Genomic DNA, 19,809 nt, shown 5'->3' with positions numbered 1-19,809 from the left:
TAGCAGATGAGGACTGAATGCCAGTCACTTACAGTATAAACAGAAGAGCCAGTGTGGTAATTCATTTCATCTACAGATCTGTATGTGTTTTGGGTCTTCTCCAAGACAGGCTCAAATTTTGGCATCTGGAATGAACTTGAAAGCGTGTCAGACTGTCTTGTCTCTCACAGTATCAGTAATGCTGCTGCTACAGATTTATAAATAAGGGTGCCATTTTTTGCAGTCATGGGTAAGATGGAGACATAGTGTTTCTGGAAGAAATGGGACATTTTGCACTGCTGCCCTGTTGCAGTGTGTTTCATGATTCAGGATTGGGTTTGTTCTTGGTCATTTGACATTTTTAAGGACCTACCTCTGTGAAGCACCTGTTTCATACCAGGACAGACATATCAGCATTCTTTCTTACTTTGTCCTACTGCCTTTTATCTCAGCCCTTTACATTTGGCAACTCTGCTTTCCCTACCTTTATGTTAATGAACCTTTATGTTGCTTCTTTCTTGAAACAACCCAACTAACATCATCAATTAAAACATTTTTAAGTCCCCTAAATCACTCCTGAAGATCAGTTTCTGCTGTGGTACTTACTGAAAATGCTGAGTGATACCAGCTAGGTAAAAGAGCAGGAAGGGTAGAAATATTTGGGTATTACAAATTCATATTTTTAGGGGTTTTTGCTCTCCCTTCCCCCTGTGATTGCTATATCTGCCTCCTACAGCCTAGCTCAGCTAAGTTTTGTGCTTTTAGTGGCAAAGATTACTTAGCTGTGTGCCTGCCCTGTTCTTAGCACAGTGGGGCTCTCAGTCTGATTTACAGCTTCTAGCTCCTGCTAGCATACAAATAATAGGAAGTTATAATGGTAGTAGCCTCTGTAATTCATGTTGTCCAAGGAGAGCATGGGTAGAGTCTTTAAAGCCAAGTTCTCTGTTCTTTTCAGTCTTCTCACTTTGTGGCAAGGACAGTAGGAGCCTAGTGATGGGTGTTCCAAGGAAGCATCATATCTCTCTGCCTCTCTTCTGCCTTGTACCATTTTGTATGATTTCTGCCACCTCATCATGGTGCAGCTGTCACACAGCGGTATAATGTTTCATTTGCCTGACTCACTCTGTGGAATGTAGGTGCTGAGAAGGGATAGTTGAATCTCACTGCCTGCATAAAAAAATCACAGGGTAGTTACTAACTCAAAAGTTGTTTTCAAATTTGACTGGAAAATAGGATGATCTGGACTAACTGTATTACTACCTTAAAGCCTTGTAAGGTTACCCATGACATCAGTTAGTGGAACACCTGTGGATGAAATATAGCTGGAAAGGCTTGTAAGCATCTTACCAAGCAAGTACCTTTTGAGAGTGTAAAGCTGGAGAAAGAAAGTACAAAAGGTAGGAACTATGGTCAGCCTTGAGTGGGGGAAATAAAATGAAACTGGTCTAGTTAATTAATGGGAGGGATTCTTTTTTTACTCAAATAGAATAAAAAACATCTGGATTTTTTAAAGACTGCTTTAGAGGAAGCAACCTTTAGCTAGTTTTTACTAGTAGCAGCTTAAATTTTAACTCTCTTTTTGTAAGTATAACCAGCAGTACCTAGACTTTGGAGCCAGGATTATTTAATTGGTTATTCCATTCTGTAAAATGGTCAGTTATTTCTAAGTACATTTTTTGGGGGAAAGAAATATTAAAAAGCAAGTCCAAACTTTGTTCATTTATGAAGAGAGAAGGAGAAAGAGGGTTTATTCAGTTTCGTAGAGGTCCATTTCTTTTACTGGAAAATATTTTCATTTTTCTTGAAAAACAGGATAGTGCTTGCCCCAGAATTAAAGAAATTATTATCTTGCTCACATAATTCATTCACCTTAGCTTTTGTTTTAGTAATTAGTAGTTCTGCTACAAACTTTTCTATCCATAAGCTACCTGCAAGAGATTATTCTTTATGAAGTTTTCAGGTTGATGATAACACGATACTTGTGCCTTCTGAGTGAGAAGGGAAAGGAAAATTTTCCACCAAAGGAAGTGGTAGAACTATAAATACTTCACAGAGAGTAGGAATTTCTTTTAAACGGTCTTCTAACTTGTTGTGTGGAAATAAAAATTTAGCTACACAAAGTCATTTAAGAATTCAAACTCTGGAAAACACTACTACTACAACTAGAATATAATTCCGTTCTCAAGAGGAAGTAAGATGCCATGAACTGGCAAAGTAATGACTAAACTTTAGAGGATATTCCAATATTAAGAAAAGGTTAGTGGAATAGGTCTGAGAGTAAAAACTAAGTGAAATATTATCTTTGGATGTTTCATGGGTACTACTTAAAAATATTATCACTGAGGTTTGCAAAGTATGCAACAAAACAGGATCCATGAGGAAAAGTCAGGCTGAATGCCATTCTTTCTAAGTGAAGGAAAAGAAACACATTTCCCATTTTAAATGCTTCTGTTGGGAGAGCCACAAAGAATGAGAAATCAGTCAGTAAAAGGGAAATTGTAGTTGCTGAGATTAACTAGAAAAGTAAATATCTAAAGGTATGGAACCAAGCAGTGTGACTGTCTTCCACTGCATTCAGCACAGGAAGCCTGGGCAAATACTTTGCTGGGTTTTGCAGCACCTTAGGGTTTATCTTTAAGTGTTTCTCTGTTTTTCACTTCTGGCAGGAAGCACTCTAGTTTGTTTTCATCAACTGAAGACTTTCCAAAGTTAGCACCTTGATCTTTTTTAAACTGGCAGGAAATATCTCCTTGTCCTTTCATTTTCTAAGCAGCTCCCTTGAGCTGTCCTGCACTCACTGCTCTTTAGTGACCTCTTGTCTTTCCAGAGGTGCGCCACAGTGTGTATGTCAGTTTAGCCTCCATTCTTGCAGATCCACTAGCCCAGACAATCTCAGAAAACAGAAGTGAGGGGTTTTTTATGCAAGTCTTGAAGTCAGTCATCATATGCAAGGGTAGAATCAAAATCTTAAAAGTAAAACAAACAAAAAAAATCCGAAAATTCAGTGTTGTGAAGAAAATGCAGTGGGCATAGCTCAGTTGTTGGCATCAACTTAATGACTCGTTTTCATTAAACACAGGTATTTTACTGGAGGCACTGAATTAATCTTGTAGTTATATATTCTTAAAGGCTCCAGGGCATTGAAGGACATTAAAAATTACTGTGTCAGACAAAGAGTTTGCAAGTACAGTAATAAAATAAAGAAATAAACCACCAAGACTAGATCATCTTGATAAAATAGTGTATCGGTAACACTATTTCTGTAATGCAAGCTTACATTTCAGTCAATATTTTTAGCATCTGTCAGTACAGCAGAGTAAAACAGAAATCAAAACACCTCTTTTTTTTTTAGACTTGCAATAGTACTTTTCCACATCTCTCTTGAAAGCATACAAACAAAACCAAATGCACAAATGGACATTGCAGTTTATCAGGAGGCAAAGTGAATTTCAGAACTACAGCCCTGAGTTGCACTGCTCCTCTTATGGACAGCTCACCCTTCTCTCCATGGTGCCAGTGCAATTGCCTGTGTGAACATGGGTTAAAAGTCAGCTAAGAAGTAATTAGGAGGTGAGAGGCAAATATCATTCTATCAACATCTACCTATCAGACAGAAACATGGGACAAATTAAGTGACACTTTAGTATTTAACGCTAAATGCTGAATGGTATGTTTATTAAATGCCTGGAAGAGTCAGTGTCAGGGCAGCAGTTCTTGGTTACATTGCTAGATGGTACGAGTTAGCAGAATTCACATGGGTCTATGAAGAATTTCAGTGGGACAAAAGCAAACTGAATGAAAAGGTAGTACCAACTCAAATTTCAGTCTTCATAAGTGCTAAAATGTAAATTTGAATGGCTTTTAACTTGTAAAGGGTTCAAAGCTGAGCATTGCACTGAAGAAAGGGATGCATGTTTTACTGTAAACAATACACAGCAAAAAACTTCCAGTGTCCATCTGATGTTGAAATAAAACCAAACAGAATGCTAAGGTGTATATAGAGTGGATTAGAACACAGTAATTTTCTAAAATCCAGTTGTAGAAAAACTGAGGTATGTTAAATGAATAAGCAGCATTAAATAAAATGCAGAAAGGTAATCTCAGATTTCTAATACTAAATGACTCAAGGAATGTTCAAGAAAGATGAAAGTTCTTTTCCTTTACCCAAATAGTTTTTGGAAACCACTAAGAACAATAGTGGAGCAACATTTTGTCAGCAAATAAATAAGTTGCTGAATGGAAATAAAGGAGAATTGAGGTAATGCCAATATTATTTTACAATAATTAAGGATAGGGGTTTTTAAAAGGCATGTTAAACATCCAGTTTAAGGCAACCTCTCTTGTGAGTAAGGCTGAGTCCATCACTGTGAGAAGCTGTATCCTATTTTTATCTCAGCACTACAATTATTTTCATAGACAATTTCAGGTGATTTCTCATTTGGATAATCAATAAATTATGCAATATGGGTGTTTGAGTGTCCTGATGTTAGGCTTTGTGTCGTTTCCTGTGTAGGCTTTCTTTAGAGATTTTGTATTAGTGGTGGATTTGCCAGCTTGTTTAATAGTCCCAACAGGATAATGCTTTGTGTGATGGAAGGCCTTTCATGAATGTTGTTCTCCATTGTATGCAGAAGATGTGTGTGCTTCTAATACAATTTTACTCTGTGTAGTTTAAGTGTAACTGGTTCCCTTAACTGAGGACCATGACCTGCTAAAAAGAGACATGGCACTGAGATAGAACACATTGGATAGTACTGTGATAGTACCTTTACTTAATTTCATTGTTTAGCACCCATATTCCCAAAACTAATGCTGGAAGCCTTAACCATAAGGCAGAAACTGCTTTTAGGAAGTCATTACTGATGAGTATTCCAGTTGGCTGGGGTAACCTGAAGGAAATAATGAAGAATTGGCTTTGGAAGGAACTAGTCTTAGAAGCAACATCTGAAAAGATACTACTTGCTATTGATTTAATATTCTTCCTTTCTTGGGTTATAGATTTAAAAGAGAGGTTTAGAGTCCTTCATATGTATTACCATTTGCATCATACTTGATTCAGTGCTTCCTGATGGCCAAGTGCAGCTCAATAGCTGCTTTATGCATGAACATGCTCTAGATGTCTTCTAAATATCTACTGCAATTTTGAGTGCTGTGAAAAGTACAGCGGTATAGAATTTTTTTTTATATATAAGATACAGGAAAATAAAAATAGAACTGTTTCTTCATACGAAGTATGAATCATCCTTTATTCGTATAAAGTAAGGATTTTACCAATTTGGAAAAGTGTGTGTGTATTTCTATCAAACTAGCATTCTTGTGGGACTGGGCACAAGGACAGCAAGCACATCATCTTCTCTGATTTAGCACTCATGTAAAGTACCTTAGCCAGAATTTTCCAAAGAACCTGATTCCTGCAGTTAGCTCTAGATATGATTTGATTAATAGTTATCACCTTTTCTGGCAGGGTTTTCTGGCATTCCTCTTGGCAAGGAGTTTTGAAGATGTAGGCCAGAAGTGTAACTGTGGGCACTCAGAAGCACACTTCATTTTAGAATATCCTGGTTAAAATTGAGAAGAAACATTGGAAATGTTTTCATTCTGTTTTTCAGAAAATAGCTCTTCATGTTGATTGGCCATTAATTTACTTCCTTTCCAGAAAGAGAAAGTGAAGAAGCAAGTAAAATATAGTTGGTGCTGTCAGAATCCTCTTTGAAACCCAGTTAGTGGTACAAGAATGTGGTCTTAAAAGATTACACTTCACTCAGGTTTTACACTTCTTTCTCCCTTCCCAAAAAGCTACAGCAGGAAAACGATCCATAAATCCCTGTGTCCACTTTATGGCATGGTGCCTCAGATGATGAATGCTGACACATTTTGATTTCAAAAAGAAAATGGAAGTCTATAAAAAAATAAAATCAGCTTAGTGAATTGAATGTTGCTTCCTTAACGTTTTTTCATCCTGAACTCATTTAGTAGGGGAAATGGATATTTCATCAGACATGGATTTGACGTTCCATCACATTATACAGTAAACAGTACAAATGATGTTATTTTTTTTAAATGGAGAAGCTGGAGGAGCTAAGACAGTAGCTGCTGTAAGGCACTGGTTATCTCATTTAAACAGATATTAAATGTAGGTGCCAGTGGTGTGATCATCAGCTGCTTCCCACTTTGTGAATAAATTGCTTAGAAGGAGTCTTTTTTCCTACCAGATGTGACCTAGATTTAGATTTCCAAAGGCAAAAAAAAAAAAAGTCTATTGTGTAAAAAAAACAATTGTGGGTAAAATGCATGGTAAATGAGCTTATCTCACTTTTCCAGGTGTTTAAGCTAATATGTTACGGAATTACAGCTTCATTTACGAAAAATAATTGAGGAAAATGTTCCAGCACATCAAATTTGGATAAAGGCTTAGTATAGTTATTGTGTTGTTAGCAAGTTTCTAAATGGAAGAAAGAAAAGGGAGCCAATGCAGATAATAAAAATATAGAAATTTGTGAATCTGTGAAGAGGCTCCTGTGAAGGGTCAGGTCTGGCAGTGGTATCCCACCTGTATTGTGGTCCTGCAGAATGTCTTGGAACAATATAAAGAACTATATACCTGGCAATGCATATGAAAGCAGATTTTTTCTTAAAAGATCAAGCATTCATATCTGTTGGCCCTGGATAAGATTAATGACATTAGTAAGCTAAGCGTATAAACATCAAAAGAATAACACCTTTATTCTTTTCCTCATTCCTGTTTTTCTTTTGTCAATTCTATAGGGGCTGCCACTCGAAAACCAGACCCAGAGCCTGAAAAGCAGACAGACCATACTGTTAAAATTGCTGGAGTCATTGCAGGCATCTTGCTGTTCGTCATTATATTTCTGGGAGTCGTGCTGGTAATGAAGAAAAGGTGAGCAATTAGTAGATGTTTTCTATGTCCATATTCATATTGCATCTCCTACAGCAGTACTCAGTTTGATATTGGTAAAAGTATCCAGCCACCTTCATACCCATAGAGCATTAATGTTCTTTGTTTTATATGTAACAGCTCATGGTTAATAATTCTAGAACTTCTTATGTCAGTACTGCATGATGGACTCTAGTAATCAGAGAGTATCTGGTCCTGTGTGAGTCTCCACCCTGTTGACAGATCAGCTGGAAGCTAGATGTAGTTTCACTTTTGCATGTTAAAGAAATCCTTACTCAAACAGGAGCTAGAGTTAAGATAATGAGATCTGTATTGTTCTGCATAAACTTTGTTTCCTGAAACTGTGGAAAATATTGCAGTGGTGCTAAATGTTTCCAAATGCTGGTTCAACACACTCACACATTGAGATTGTTTTGCCTTGAATATAATTTGAAAACTGCTACATTATTAGAAGTATAAGGTTTTTAAAACTGTCTTTCTCAACACTGTAAGAGATAAAATAGTAACAGGAAAAATATAGCTAGGGAGGTAGCACAGAAAAGAAAAAACTCCCTATGGTCTCAGAATCTTAGTCTAGATTGGGAGAAATTAATTAGCAAATAGAATTAAGGTTTTCAGTTCTACAATGAGCAGTGTGAGATTTACCCCTATTAGAGGTGGGGTTGGGAATGTGCAAGTGCTGTGTAAAGTGGCTGAGTGACAAATTCTCCTTCCACTTCTGCCACACTCTCGTTACTGTGTCCCATAACCCCTCACCTCCTTGCTATTCCCCTTGAATTATCCCCTTTTTTCCTCTGAGAGCAATCCTGGCCTGATTTGGCTCATCCCAACCCTGTGTGATTTAATTGTATGTTAACTAGTCTGGCAGGTCTGAGATAGTCCAAACCCCTGAGCTGCCTGAATTTCTTCCAGAATTTGAGCAGTGGAGGTGCACAGCAAAGGAGGCAGCTGTCTGACAGTGCCTCAGGGCAGGCAACAGAAGTAGCTGCTTTTCACTCTCCTTGAAGACAGAGGCAGGGCCATGAGATAGAAGGTCTGTATGGAGAGGAAGGCGAGCTGTGGCCAGGGCTGGGGGCCAGGTTGTGACAAGAGATATGTAAAGCACTCAGAATCTGCCATACAGAAGAGACTGAGACTTAAGCCCCAGGGTGAGTCTGACTGGGGCACTGGAATTGACCCAGTAACCAAGTCTGCTCAATAAAGTACAGTGTAGCAGAGTTGAAGTCTGTTCTGACTTTGCAGTACTTTTTTCTTCCCACTTCTGATTTCTTGCATCATTCATACCTTCAATTTTAACAGTTGAACTCTCAAACTCCTCCCTAGGGCCAGACACAGCACTTGGCATGCAGGGGGAATGCTTCTTGGATTTTCTGGCCAGTCCTTCTTCACACAATTCCTGACCAGCATTCATTATTCTCTCTGTTCACTTCTGAGCCTCTCCTTAAGTGTTTCTGCCAAAGGTAGAATGTACTCACCCAAGGGAGACAAGTTATTCCTAATCTTGAAGGGAGAACATTGCAAAATGATCCAAATAGTTTCAAAATGAATAAGGTGTCAGGGTCTTTGGCTAAAAGGATGCTATGCCAGCTCCTGCTTAATTCTCTAGAGAAAAACTCTTTGATAATCTAATTATTAGAGGCAAGAATGCTCAGATCCTAAGTGTTTGCATTAATGCAGAAGGATACTTGATTCCTTCTGTCTACCACAGTGGAGTAATTATTATTTATAGTAATTCTGTTGTTAGAGAAAAAGTGCATTATATGAGCTTCCTTGGTTTTTGGAATAAAACTGCTTGTGACAGAGATGAAACTATTGAAAATACAAGTCCGGGAACTCTGTTGCCAGATACACACAATTTCATTGTGTAGTACAGAAAGAATGATACCAATAACTTAAATATGTCCCAGAATGATGCTGCATCCTTGAATAAAACAAACTGAAATGAGTCGAAGCGAATATTAAAAAGTAAGGATGGTTCATTTGTGTAACAGGATGTGACTAGGCTTTAATGAGAGTTTCGGGAGGTGGGTATATTGTGTCCCAAGCCTCTTAAAGCATCTGCTGTAGCATAGAAGATCTTGAATACAATTACACTCATGACTTAAGCAGAAGATGAACTGATTATTCAATACATTGTTATTGGTGCATTAATTCACTAGGCTGCTGAGGGCCCCTATGGTTTCACTGTGGTTCAGTTACTGTGTATACATTATGCATTTGAAGGAAACATATAAATCATGCCACAGGCTTAGTGTGACTGTAGTGATTTTGCAGTTCTGCGATATTTTAGGTGCTACTTTGGGAAACAGTGTTATCAAGCTAGTGAGCCGTTTGACTTATGCACTTGATCATTTTTTTTCATTTACTTTATCAGGAGCTTTACTGGTGTAAAGATCTGAGTGAAAAATAAAATAGCACCTTGTAATTCAGTGGCACCTTTTCCCTGAGAAGCACTTTGTTCTCTGCACTATTATGTGCAGACGATCTGGGCTACAATGGTGGGTTTCACTGCACTGAGTCTATGTCCTTTGAAATTTGTCTTGTTTGAAGTTGGCTACAGCAAAATTCCATCCACAATCTGCTGTCCCAAGGTATATCCCAAAGCAAATGTGTTAGTCATTCTTCCACAGAAAAGAGTCTTATGCATTTGATCTTCAGATCATACCAGTAGATGAAACCAACTGTCCCTGGGGCTTCACAGTACTTAATTAACTTAATGTCAAACAATTTATTTCCATTGTCAAGAGTTTTGGAAAGCAGTTTCACTCATGTTACAACCATGATTTTGTCCAGCACATTCCTTAAGTAGCCGCCTCATTTCACTCAACAACCATTGTTTGCTTGTTTGGTGCCAGGCACCACAGATTTTCACATATCAGTCTCTTGAGCTTTTAATTCAGTAGCCAGGTAGAAAAGACCAACATTCAAGGTTTTCAGTGCAGCACAGACGTGCTTTGGATATGCCTATTACTAAAGTAGTATGTAAAGATGTTCTGCAAATATTAAGAGTCATTAAGCAGCATTATTAATTTGACTATATAATTGTCTTCTGAAGCAGTTGTATCATAAACCAGGGAGATTAGATGGCCTAGCAATTCATTGCATGGTTTGGAATCACTGGTGAGGGTAGAAACATCATGGATGTTGAAGCATTTTGTGTAGGGACACTCATCTTTTGACTAAAGTAGACCAAATCTGTAAATTTGGCACCTGGGGTAGGGGAGGACTGTTAGCTCTTTCCTCCTTATCTCTCCACTTGGTTGTTCATAGTTCTTTATCCATTCTGTTCTATCATTCTTTATCCATTAGCATTCCTGCATAAAGGTGTTGAGTAATGTAGTCTAGGAACCTGCAAGCTGTTCCTAACCCCAGTATGGTCATATCAATGGAACGATTCTTCTCTGTGAAGTCAGAATAGTGCCAGTAGGCTTTCTGCTTCCTCAGATATGCTTTGTATCTCTCACATAAGAATTAACAGAAAGTTAGATGAATACAATACTTCCAAAAACTGCCCCAAAATTGATCCACAATAAAGTGGATTTTGAATCTGATCCTGAATGTTAAATCTTGGACAAGACCCAGTCTTTGATGTACTTGCATAAGATTTTATAAAAACATTAAAAATAAAAAATGAACCAAGTAACTTCATCTTATGGTCAACTTACAGTTGAGCAGTGAAAATGAGTATACTGTTGCTACAACCTTTGGATAAGCAATAGCAATTAAATCAAGACTAGCATAAATTAAACCCTTACTGCTTTATTTTCTCAGTTCCTGGGTTTTTTTTTTCTTTCTATTCTATTTAAGTTAAATTTTAAAATTCTGCCTAAGATGGTAAGTTAGTGGTCCAACATTTGCTTAAAGGCCCTTTATATATCTTTGGGGCATCTGTTTCCATTGGGGCTGCCATTTTCTTGCTGCAGTGGAAGTGTAGTAACAAAGCTGTTATTAAAACTTTATTCCATTGGCTTCTTATTCAGTTGTAGAATGGAGTTTTTCTGATCATAAAAAGGCTATTTTGTTTTGCCTCGTTTTAGTAGCTGTCTCTATGCCTGAGCCTTCCACGAGTTTCTAATATATGTAATTGTGGCATTTTTTTAAGTCAGAGACCTTGGTTCTTGGCCTTGGATAAGGAAGGGTTTTTCACCCAGTGGAGCTGGGCTGGGAATGCATTGTTCCCATTCCCTGATAGCAAATCAGGCTGTTCAGTTATACGTACACCTTTGCCAACAATTTCAAACACTTAGGAGAGAAACTGAAAATAATAAGGCTGAAGAAAAATTCCAGTTTCCTCTCCCTGAACTGTGTTTTTCCCTGTAGGCCAACTATAAATGAGAGATGATGGAAGAAAACACTGAGGTAATGACACAGTTCCAAAAGTTTCCATTCTGATGGGTCAGTCCTTCTGCAGACAGCCTCCTGTGCTGCTTTTGTTAAATTTTATAGTGGGGCTTATTCTTCAAGTGGTATTCATTAAATTAATTTATATATTCAGTCCTAAAGGAGTTAAAAGTGCATAATATTGCCACTATATGCAGAAAAAGTTTATTGACATAAAATAATCTTACTACTGGAAAGTGACTGAAGAGCTATGCTCATAAGGAAAATCAGCCTAGGTTGGCCAAAATCTTTGCATCAGTCTTTTAAAAAGACTTTTCATACATAGACAGAAACTTTAGTTTGTATTCATTATGTAGGAGAGAGAATGGAGCTTGTCCGTATTTCTTAAAAAATCTAAATCCATTCAGTTATGGATGGTGCTTTAGCATATGCCTGAAATACTTGTATAAAACTTGCAAGTATAAAACTTTCTGCAGGATTTTAACATGCTCTTTTTACCTGTTTCTTTCAGTGTATGGTATTCTTGAGAGTCAAAACCTTGGTGCTCTTTTTCAAGGACTTTTATATGGAAAATCTCACAACTGTAGCAACATAAATAGCTGGAGCTCGAGACTTCCAATTTTTCTCATGTTACACAAATGCATAACGGGACATTTACACACAATAAAATTCCTGGATTTTCAGCATTTTTTTCATAAGGAATAATTTATAACATATTTGGAAAAATTCTGCATATAAGTACCAGCAGTGCTTCACTGATTAATTGTATTTATTGTTGTTTCTCAAATTATTATACATTTTTTAGAAGTATGAGAACATTTGTACTAATTACATTAAATCTCTCTCATGGAAACATATGGCAAGAAACAGGGTTGGCAGTGTCATGAGATTCTAAATCAAAGTGAGAGAATAAGTAATTCTGAAAAGAAAGGTAAGGGGAAATACAATTATGACTGAACTGGAAAACAACCACTTGCTTATAGTGCAGGTAAGTGCTTTGATAGGACCTGATCCCATGGTCCCTATGGAATGCAAAGAGGCTTACAACTGTTTTGCAGCTTGCAAATCGAGTAAGGACCTGATTCTTAGTTAACTTTTAAAACGCAACTTTAGCAGGTATACATTTTCCAGATGTGCCATGTGATTAAATATGCAGTGTGTAGTGTCTTGTGTTTGAACAATACTGTTTGCATCTGAAAAATGGGAATAAAAATTGGGAAGTATTTCTAACGGCATCTTCACAAAAAGATGAGAGAGAAAATTTGATGAAAGCCTAGTTTTCAAAGGGATGCCTGAAGCATGTAGCCAGAGGCAAGTTAACATTAGTTATAGTCCTTTGCAAGGCCTGTTTACATGTTTCCTCTGTAGTCAAAGGGCTGTATGCATGTGCTGTAAAAATTACAAATGCCTACATGGTTCCTTTCAGTCTTTTATCTTACCAACATGTGAATGCTAGTTGACATTATGCTCAGAGATGTTTTAAGATCTCCAGCCTTCTTTTAATTGCAGTCAATATATGGAATTTATTTGGATTGAAACTTGCCCTTTCTGGAGAGTTGCAGTGCTGCTTGTAGTGGGCTCATAACTGGGGGAGGGAGGGAAGGACATAAAGCAAAGAGCACAGCTGGAGGGCTTCTATACTTTGTGCTCACACAGAGCATGTCTGGGTGGAGTGTCTGTCTGTCCAAGAGATTATGCAAGGCTGACAGAGCCCATATATGTCAAGGGGGTGGTGCTAGGTCTCCCAGGTTGTTCTTTGTGGCATTCACGTGGGCAGGAATAACATGGGTACAGGATCACTTCTTATTTTTATCTCTGCCACATGGAGAAATACCACAGTTTTAGCCCACAAGGATAGATTTTTTTTTTTATTTGCATGACAGTAGGTATCTTTTCCTTCTGAATTTAAAAGGCTATTTAAAAGCTGAAATATTTAAAGAGCTGTGGCCATGGATATTCCCCTTCTGGAAGTTAAGTCCTTTCAAAGGCAGAACTGACTGCCTTAAGTAAGAAAAAAAAAAGGATAGGATAAGATTCTACAGTGCTATGACAGAAGAGAAGCTGCTTAAAGTGTATTCTGAAATTCTTTATTACTAAGCTTCTAAAACCATGCTAGAATTTCTGTATCCTTATTCCTAATGCAGCTGAGGTGTAACTAGCAGTGATTTAGCACTTTAATTGGGAATATTTCTGTGTGTAGTATGTGCAGATATGAATGGACATTAAATACATAACATTGCTTAGTAGGTGTATCTGAAGGTGGTTTGATTTAACAGTTGGAGATGCATTACATATTGTATTGATCAAAGTGTTATGGAGATTAGATATGTCACCTGTCTATTCCAGAAACATTGCATGATATGCCTAGATATACATTCTTGCTACCTTTCATTTGTGTCACCAGTTCAGGTCTCAGTTTCATCTTGATTTTTCATACATTAATATTTGACTTTTCTTTCCTTCCATTTCATCTTTTCCACCACTGCCTAATCCTTCCACCATCATGGCAGAAGAAGCTATCACTCCTACACTTATTACCTGTAAGTAACTTCTTTGTCATCAGAGACACACTATCTGCCATGTTGTTCCATGCCTGAGTAGTGAATGCTAATGCTGAAAGTTCCTTTATAAAAACATACTTGTAAAAGTTTCACCAAGATAAAAAAAAACATTGGTCAATAATGTAATGAAATATTTAGCTTTTTAAGAGTTTCTTATGTCTCATACTGTGAATTAGAGTCCTTTGAATAACATAAAAAATTTTCTTATTTGAGAAATAGGAGGTATAACTATCACTACCATGACAATGAGAAATTTTCATGCCTAAAAATCTATTTTTAGAATTTATTTAGTAGTTTCTTTCTCATTTGTACTGTTGAAATTACAACATTGGTTAGACATGTACAAGCATTTCCATTTGTTGCTGTGTACATATTACTACTTTTTTATGAAAAATTGATCATGCATAAACATGATAAGTTACCATTTCTGGAGTGAATTTCAAAGGGAAAGCATTAAAAAATGAGGGCAGGATGAAGCATAACTTTAAATAACTTTTTTTTTTTTGTACAGTCCTTAGTAATACCATTATATGCTTCTTTATTTACCGAAAGCCTTGCTTCATTCCCTGTTGTCAGCAGGTGATTAATGAGAGGGGTTCTTCTGTGAATTTCAAAAATCCCTTTCTAAGGCTCTTCACTTTTTCTTGCTTTCCAGGTACAAGGAGTACATAAGACATTAGCAAAATACTAGGGGTCTTGCTTAGTTGCAAAATGAGATGCACTTAATCTTGTGTAATCCTGTTGGCCAGCAGCAAAAATCAGCTGTCCAGCAGATACCTGTCTTCTTTAAACCTCAGACTTAAGAGTCACAGGAACCTATGAGATATTTTTACATAGTTACAGAAGTTGGGATGCTACTTGCATTAGATAAATTTTAGTACCAGTTTTTAAGTAAATATGGTGGTAGCATACTCTTGAAAGGATCACATTTCAGTAATGTTTTTTTATTTAAATGCAGTATGTCATGGTTTGACACTGGCACAATGCCAGTGCTCCCATGAAAATGTAATCTTACCATTGAATGCTGTGAAGTGGAATTGAGAACAGAGCAAAGCAGGCCCAAGCTTAATAACAGAAAAAAAACTTTATTAAGCTACTATTACAAAAGAAAAAAAAAGGGAAAAGGGGGGAAAAAAGCACATAAAGATCAAAATGAAAACCTTGCAAAAGCATTCCTCCTCCCACCACCCAACTCCAACAAACCACAGTGAGACACAATCTGGACCCCAATCAGGTTTCCACCCTCCAAATAATCGATACTCAGTCCATCGAGGGAACAGAGTCTCTCCTGTGCCACAGACCCCCCAAGAAACACAGCTCCACATCCTGTGCTTCCATGTCACACATGGCACCGCCCGGAGAAAAAGTTTGCCATGGTGACCCTTCTCCTTTCCATGCACAGTGCTCTCACCACCAATGCATGGATGGACAGACTGATTTTAAGATTTTTCTTTTCAAGGATGCCCGGCCAAGAGGGGAGAAAACAACAGTTCAGTTTTCATTGTTTGGGACCACAGTCCCCCCCATTTTCCCCTGGGGCCGAGGGCTCAAGAATAAAGATCTTCTTCTCTTCTCCTTCTTTTGAGGACAGGGCACCACTACAAACTCCTTAACTTTTTCTCTGTTCACTCCACTTTTTTCTTTTCCCAGCTGAAGCAGGTCTCTTGACTCACTGGCATCCTCCTAAAACACAGTCTCTCTTGGAGGAGAAGATTGGTTCAGGTTGTGGCTAACACGGAAAAGTCCAGCCAAAAGCCACTCCTTGTCCCCCTCCCATCTAGAATTCCTCCTTCCAAAATCCCAGGGTCCAAGGTGTCCCTCTTCCTCTCTTTCAAACCGAGGAGGGGAAAGGAAAATTCACAAAGCTTTCGTTTCTCAAGGAAGGGTTAAAAGTCCGAACTCCCAGGGATGGCTCGATGCCCGGACATCCAGCAACTTCCACGCACTGGGCACCTTGCAGCCCCCCCCGCTCCTCCTTCCTCGCGGTGGAATTGCTGACAAACTGCCGCTGCCTCTTTCTCTCCCTCTCGGGAGAGAAACTCTGGCGGGGGGGGGAATGGAGACATCCCTGATTTCTCCACCCTTCCATCTGCAGGGGGTTCCAGTCCCCTCCACCCTTGGGCCCACCTCAGTCAGGCCATGGCCCTTCCCCTCCCCACCCAGCCACAGCCGGGCAGGGGAGAGGCTGCACTGCAGCTGAGCGGAACCAAAGAGAGTGAGTTTCCCTGGGAATTCTGCTTTTAACTCCTCTGTGTTCTCAGAGGCATGTCCACCTTCAATTGGTCAATATCCAAATTGACCTCTTCCTTCCAGAAAAATTCTTTTTCCGTGTCAAACTATGACACAGTATAAAGTTTACCATGTTCTTCTAGCTGCTCTTCAAACGTTTTAAATACATATTTTTTCAGTTTATATTTTGAAAAAGCATCAAACATCCATTTATAGAATTTATGGAAAAAATATTAAATGTTTTCTATTTTGAACACTTGGTCTTCAAGAAACCAAGCAGAACCATTCTTCAAATTAATTAAAGCAGCTAAAATTTAAACCTCATTCCTAAAAGACTGAGACTTCACAATATATGGAAACTGTTCATGTGGTTGGTAATTCAGATTTCATATTACCTTATTTGACACTTTATGTGTAGTGCAATTTTTTTAAACTGTAGTTTAAAGCAGTGTATTAATGTGGAGGTCAGAAAAAATTAGCTCTTCCACAGATACAGTATTCCAAAATCTGTTTCTGTCCTGAGATGAAAAGACATATTTTCCATTAAATACACCTTAAAAATAATAAATTCCGTTTGGGACCATTTAAATGTAGTTCTTCAAAATGTCATATGAATATAATACAGTAAGCCATGTGGCATGGTCTTGCCTTAATAAGTAAATAATTTTATATTTTAATATGATTCATGTCTCAAGGCTAAGTCAAAGACAAAATTGAAACAAATGGAACATTAAATTAAACACTGTTTCATTATTTAGATAAATTGGTTTGTATTTTTTTTCTCATTTTCCACAGACAAAGGAAAATGCCTAAATTGAAATGGTTTCTTTAGGTTTTACAAACAGGTTTTGTCCCTAGTTTTACAATCACAGAGACTGTTAATAGTGGATGGAATAGGACATCTCAAGATTATTTGAAGTACTCTCCTAGTGACTTCAAGAAAAGATCTTTCTGTTAGTGTGATACAAATTCAACAACTTTGTAGATTGGGTTGATTAACTCTTCCAGAAGAAATTATGGGATTTTGACCTCTTAGTGTTTTATTCCCCATCTGGCAAAGTGAGAGCCCTGAAAAGTGCAGTCAAGATTGGCTGTCAGTAGGAGAAAATATTTTGGACCAAATTCCCCACCTGTTTACGCATTACACAATTTCACTGAAATTGGTGGAAATCTTAGATGAATGCAGGATTCATTACAGTTTTATTTTTAGCTGAGGAAGTTGGTATGGATTATAAAATGTTCTATATTTTGAGAAACATAATTTCAAGTACTCTGCCACTGCTAATTTACCACTTCTATACTGAGTATCATATTCAAATTTACTGATTAGTCATTGTAAATGCAAGCTGTAACATCCAAGTGAGCATCTATGCACTGAAATAGTTACTATTGTCTTGTATGCTGCTTTCCTTGTGTGCTGTGGGCTCCTTTTCCCTAGCAGACTGCAATCTCTGCCACTTCTAGATCCATCCTAAATTAAAATTTAAAAAGAAAAAATTGGCAGATGCCTAGAGCTGCTGATGAATCATCAGAGGTGGACCTACAGCTGTGCATATTTGGCAGAGAATTATTTCTATTTTATCTTGTGTTTACTAGTTAGTCGGTCAATAGATATTACAGAAAAAAGAGTTGAGTACTGCTATTGAGAATTCTTTTTAATGGGCCTAAGTACCTCTGCTAGTCTTTCCTCCCACTCTTGCATTCCTGACATCTGGTGCATTTTTTACCTTTCGCCTCAATCAGGCAGCGGATTTTTTTTTTTTTTTTTGTCTGGACATAGTTAGTTCTCTATGACTTCCTTTGTTCTTAAGATTAGACCAAATTCCATAGCACTCATTAATTCTGCAGCAGGTCTCTTGGCTTGGCAGTTGATTCCAGGTGGAAAAAAAGAATGGAGATGGTGTCATTTGTTACACTGGCAATGAGTGATGTTCCCAGCATGGCAGGTGGCACTGGCATGACTGCTTGCCCCTGACACATTTTCTGATAGGAAAAACCCCTGTGCCATGGGCTGAAGAAGGAAAAGTGCATTAGTATTTTGTTATGTAATTATGGTTAGGCAAGCCTGTTGCTGAGGTGACAACAAGCGCCACTGTGCAGACCATTGGCTTTTTTTATTTGAGATTTTATTTTTTATAAAGATTCTGCCCTTGGAGGTCATAAATCATTTGTCAAGAGCAAACAACTACATTTCATGAAAATTAAAGAAAAACAAACTGAGTGCTTGGACCATCAGAGTTTACTCCAGACACTGTTGCCTGATAGTTTGGCCAGTTCAATTTACCCCAGATTCTTGGGCAGATAGTTACAGACTGTAGTTTTTTTTAAGTTCCTTTCTATAAAAGATTTCATTATATTGCTATGAGTAGGATGTACACCAAATTAAAGTGCAAAGTTGTGAAGGCAGCTTTTGATGCTGTTCCTCAGTTTGAACTTGATATAAAAATGATATGTTATGATTGTGGTTGAAATTAAGTACTTATGCAACAACAGTGCTGCACAGCAGTTACGTGCATAATGTTATTATATTTTGTGCCTTTTCACATGTCATTTCAGCTTGTGAAAGGTGAAGTAGGGAAATATGAGACGATTATTACCCAATATTCTTATACTATGCTAATCATGTTAAGATCTTAATAGTGTGGAATCTGCTATTATGTGTCCCAGCACTAATAATCTAGTTAGGTGCCCTAGAACAGAAGTGTATCACAGGTGCATCATCTGTATGGAAATCTCAATCCCAAAGCCTAATACTATATTAAAATATTAATATTATAGACTGTATAGGACTACAGGTTCTATTGCCTAGTACTTGGCGTGTGACACAGGGGACAAAATTCCTCCTGCATGAAACATTGAGCTTTTTTATATAAATGTGTATGAAAGCATATCCTAATTTTCACAAGAATTTGATAGTTTGGGGCCCAGTTGAAGTATGCTTTTCTTCTGTATCTAGCTCGAGCTCAGGAGCCTGGCAGTCTGTTCTCAGTTTAGTTCTCCCGCTTCACTAGCAGATACTCAATGTTGGCTTCTGTATCTTTGTATAGAGACTTAATTTCTAGTTCATTTGCTCGGTCCCACTGCCATTGACCTAGTACTTGGAGCAGAAAGCAAGAGGTTAGATTTGCAAAATTATCCTAATAATTAAATCAATAATGTATTCAAAAAAAATCAGTACTGTCAAAACTCTTAAGGGTGATTACTGGATAATTCCAGAGAATATGCAGTTGTCATGTTTAAAACTTCTGTAGTAATTCAAAAATAGTGAAAGATGTTAGAAACAGTCCTGTTTTCTCAACTGTAGTTGCTCCTGGTACCAAAAACAGTATCGTGTTTGTATCATGTAGGTGGAGGAGAGATTGAACAGAAAAACACAAATGTGTTTGAACTGTTTGATCTGTTAGACTATACCTGTGATCTCTTCTGCATCTTTAAATATGGAGAGTTGCATAGGCTTGTATCATAGAGCCCTGTAACCAAAAATAAGGGTGGATTTCTGTAATTGTCCTGTAATTGATATGGGAATATCCCAGGAGTTTTGTTGCATGTTGCAAAGTATACAATGCTGACATACTGAAATATTTGGATAATATTTAGTGTCCAAAATAAGGCAATGAGGGTGCTCTACTAAATCACCATTACTAAAAAACACATTTTTGTGCTATGTGCTGTATGCTTTTTGTACAGGTATGCAATATCTAGTTTTTATGCACAGATAGGAAGCCGGGTCAGAATTGGGATTTTATTTTTAATTAAAATATATGACATAATTTTTTAAATCTA

The 19,809-nt window shown here is 37.6% G+C and overlaps 1 protein-coding gene across 14 annotated transcripts in view; it reads left to right on the top strand.

Moving 5' to 3' along the window:
- Nucleotides 1-19,809, top strand: part of PTPRM (protein tyrosine phosphatase receptor type M) — a 442,640-nt gene that overhangs the window by 282,966 nt on the left and 139,865 nt on the right. For 8 of the 14 annotated variants that reach the window (XM_085573754.1, XM_085573755.1, XM_085573751.1 and 5 more), the window contains 2 exons: nucleotides 6,745-6,877; nucleotides 13,747-13,776. In XM_085573754.1, coding sequence (XP_085429880.1) covers nucleotides 6,745-6,877; nucleotides 13,747-13,776 — 163 coding nt within the window. The remainder of the gene's footprint in view (nucleotides 1-6,744; nucleotides 6,878-13,746; nucleotides 13,777-19,809) is intronic. The other 6 variants (XM_021525191.4, XM_077784280.2, XM_085573752.1 and 3 more) reach the window with 1 other exon arrangement.

Source organism: Lonchura striata, chromosome 2 (genome assembly GCF_050655825.1).
Source record: "Lonchura striata isolate lonStrDom1 chromosome 2, ASM5065582v1, whole genome shotgun sequence".
Taxonomy (NCBI): Eukaryota; Metazoa; Chordata; class Aves; order Passeriformes; family Estrildidae; genus Lonchura; species Lonchura striata.
This window is presented reverse-complemented; position numbering and strand designations above follow the sequence as displayed.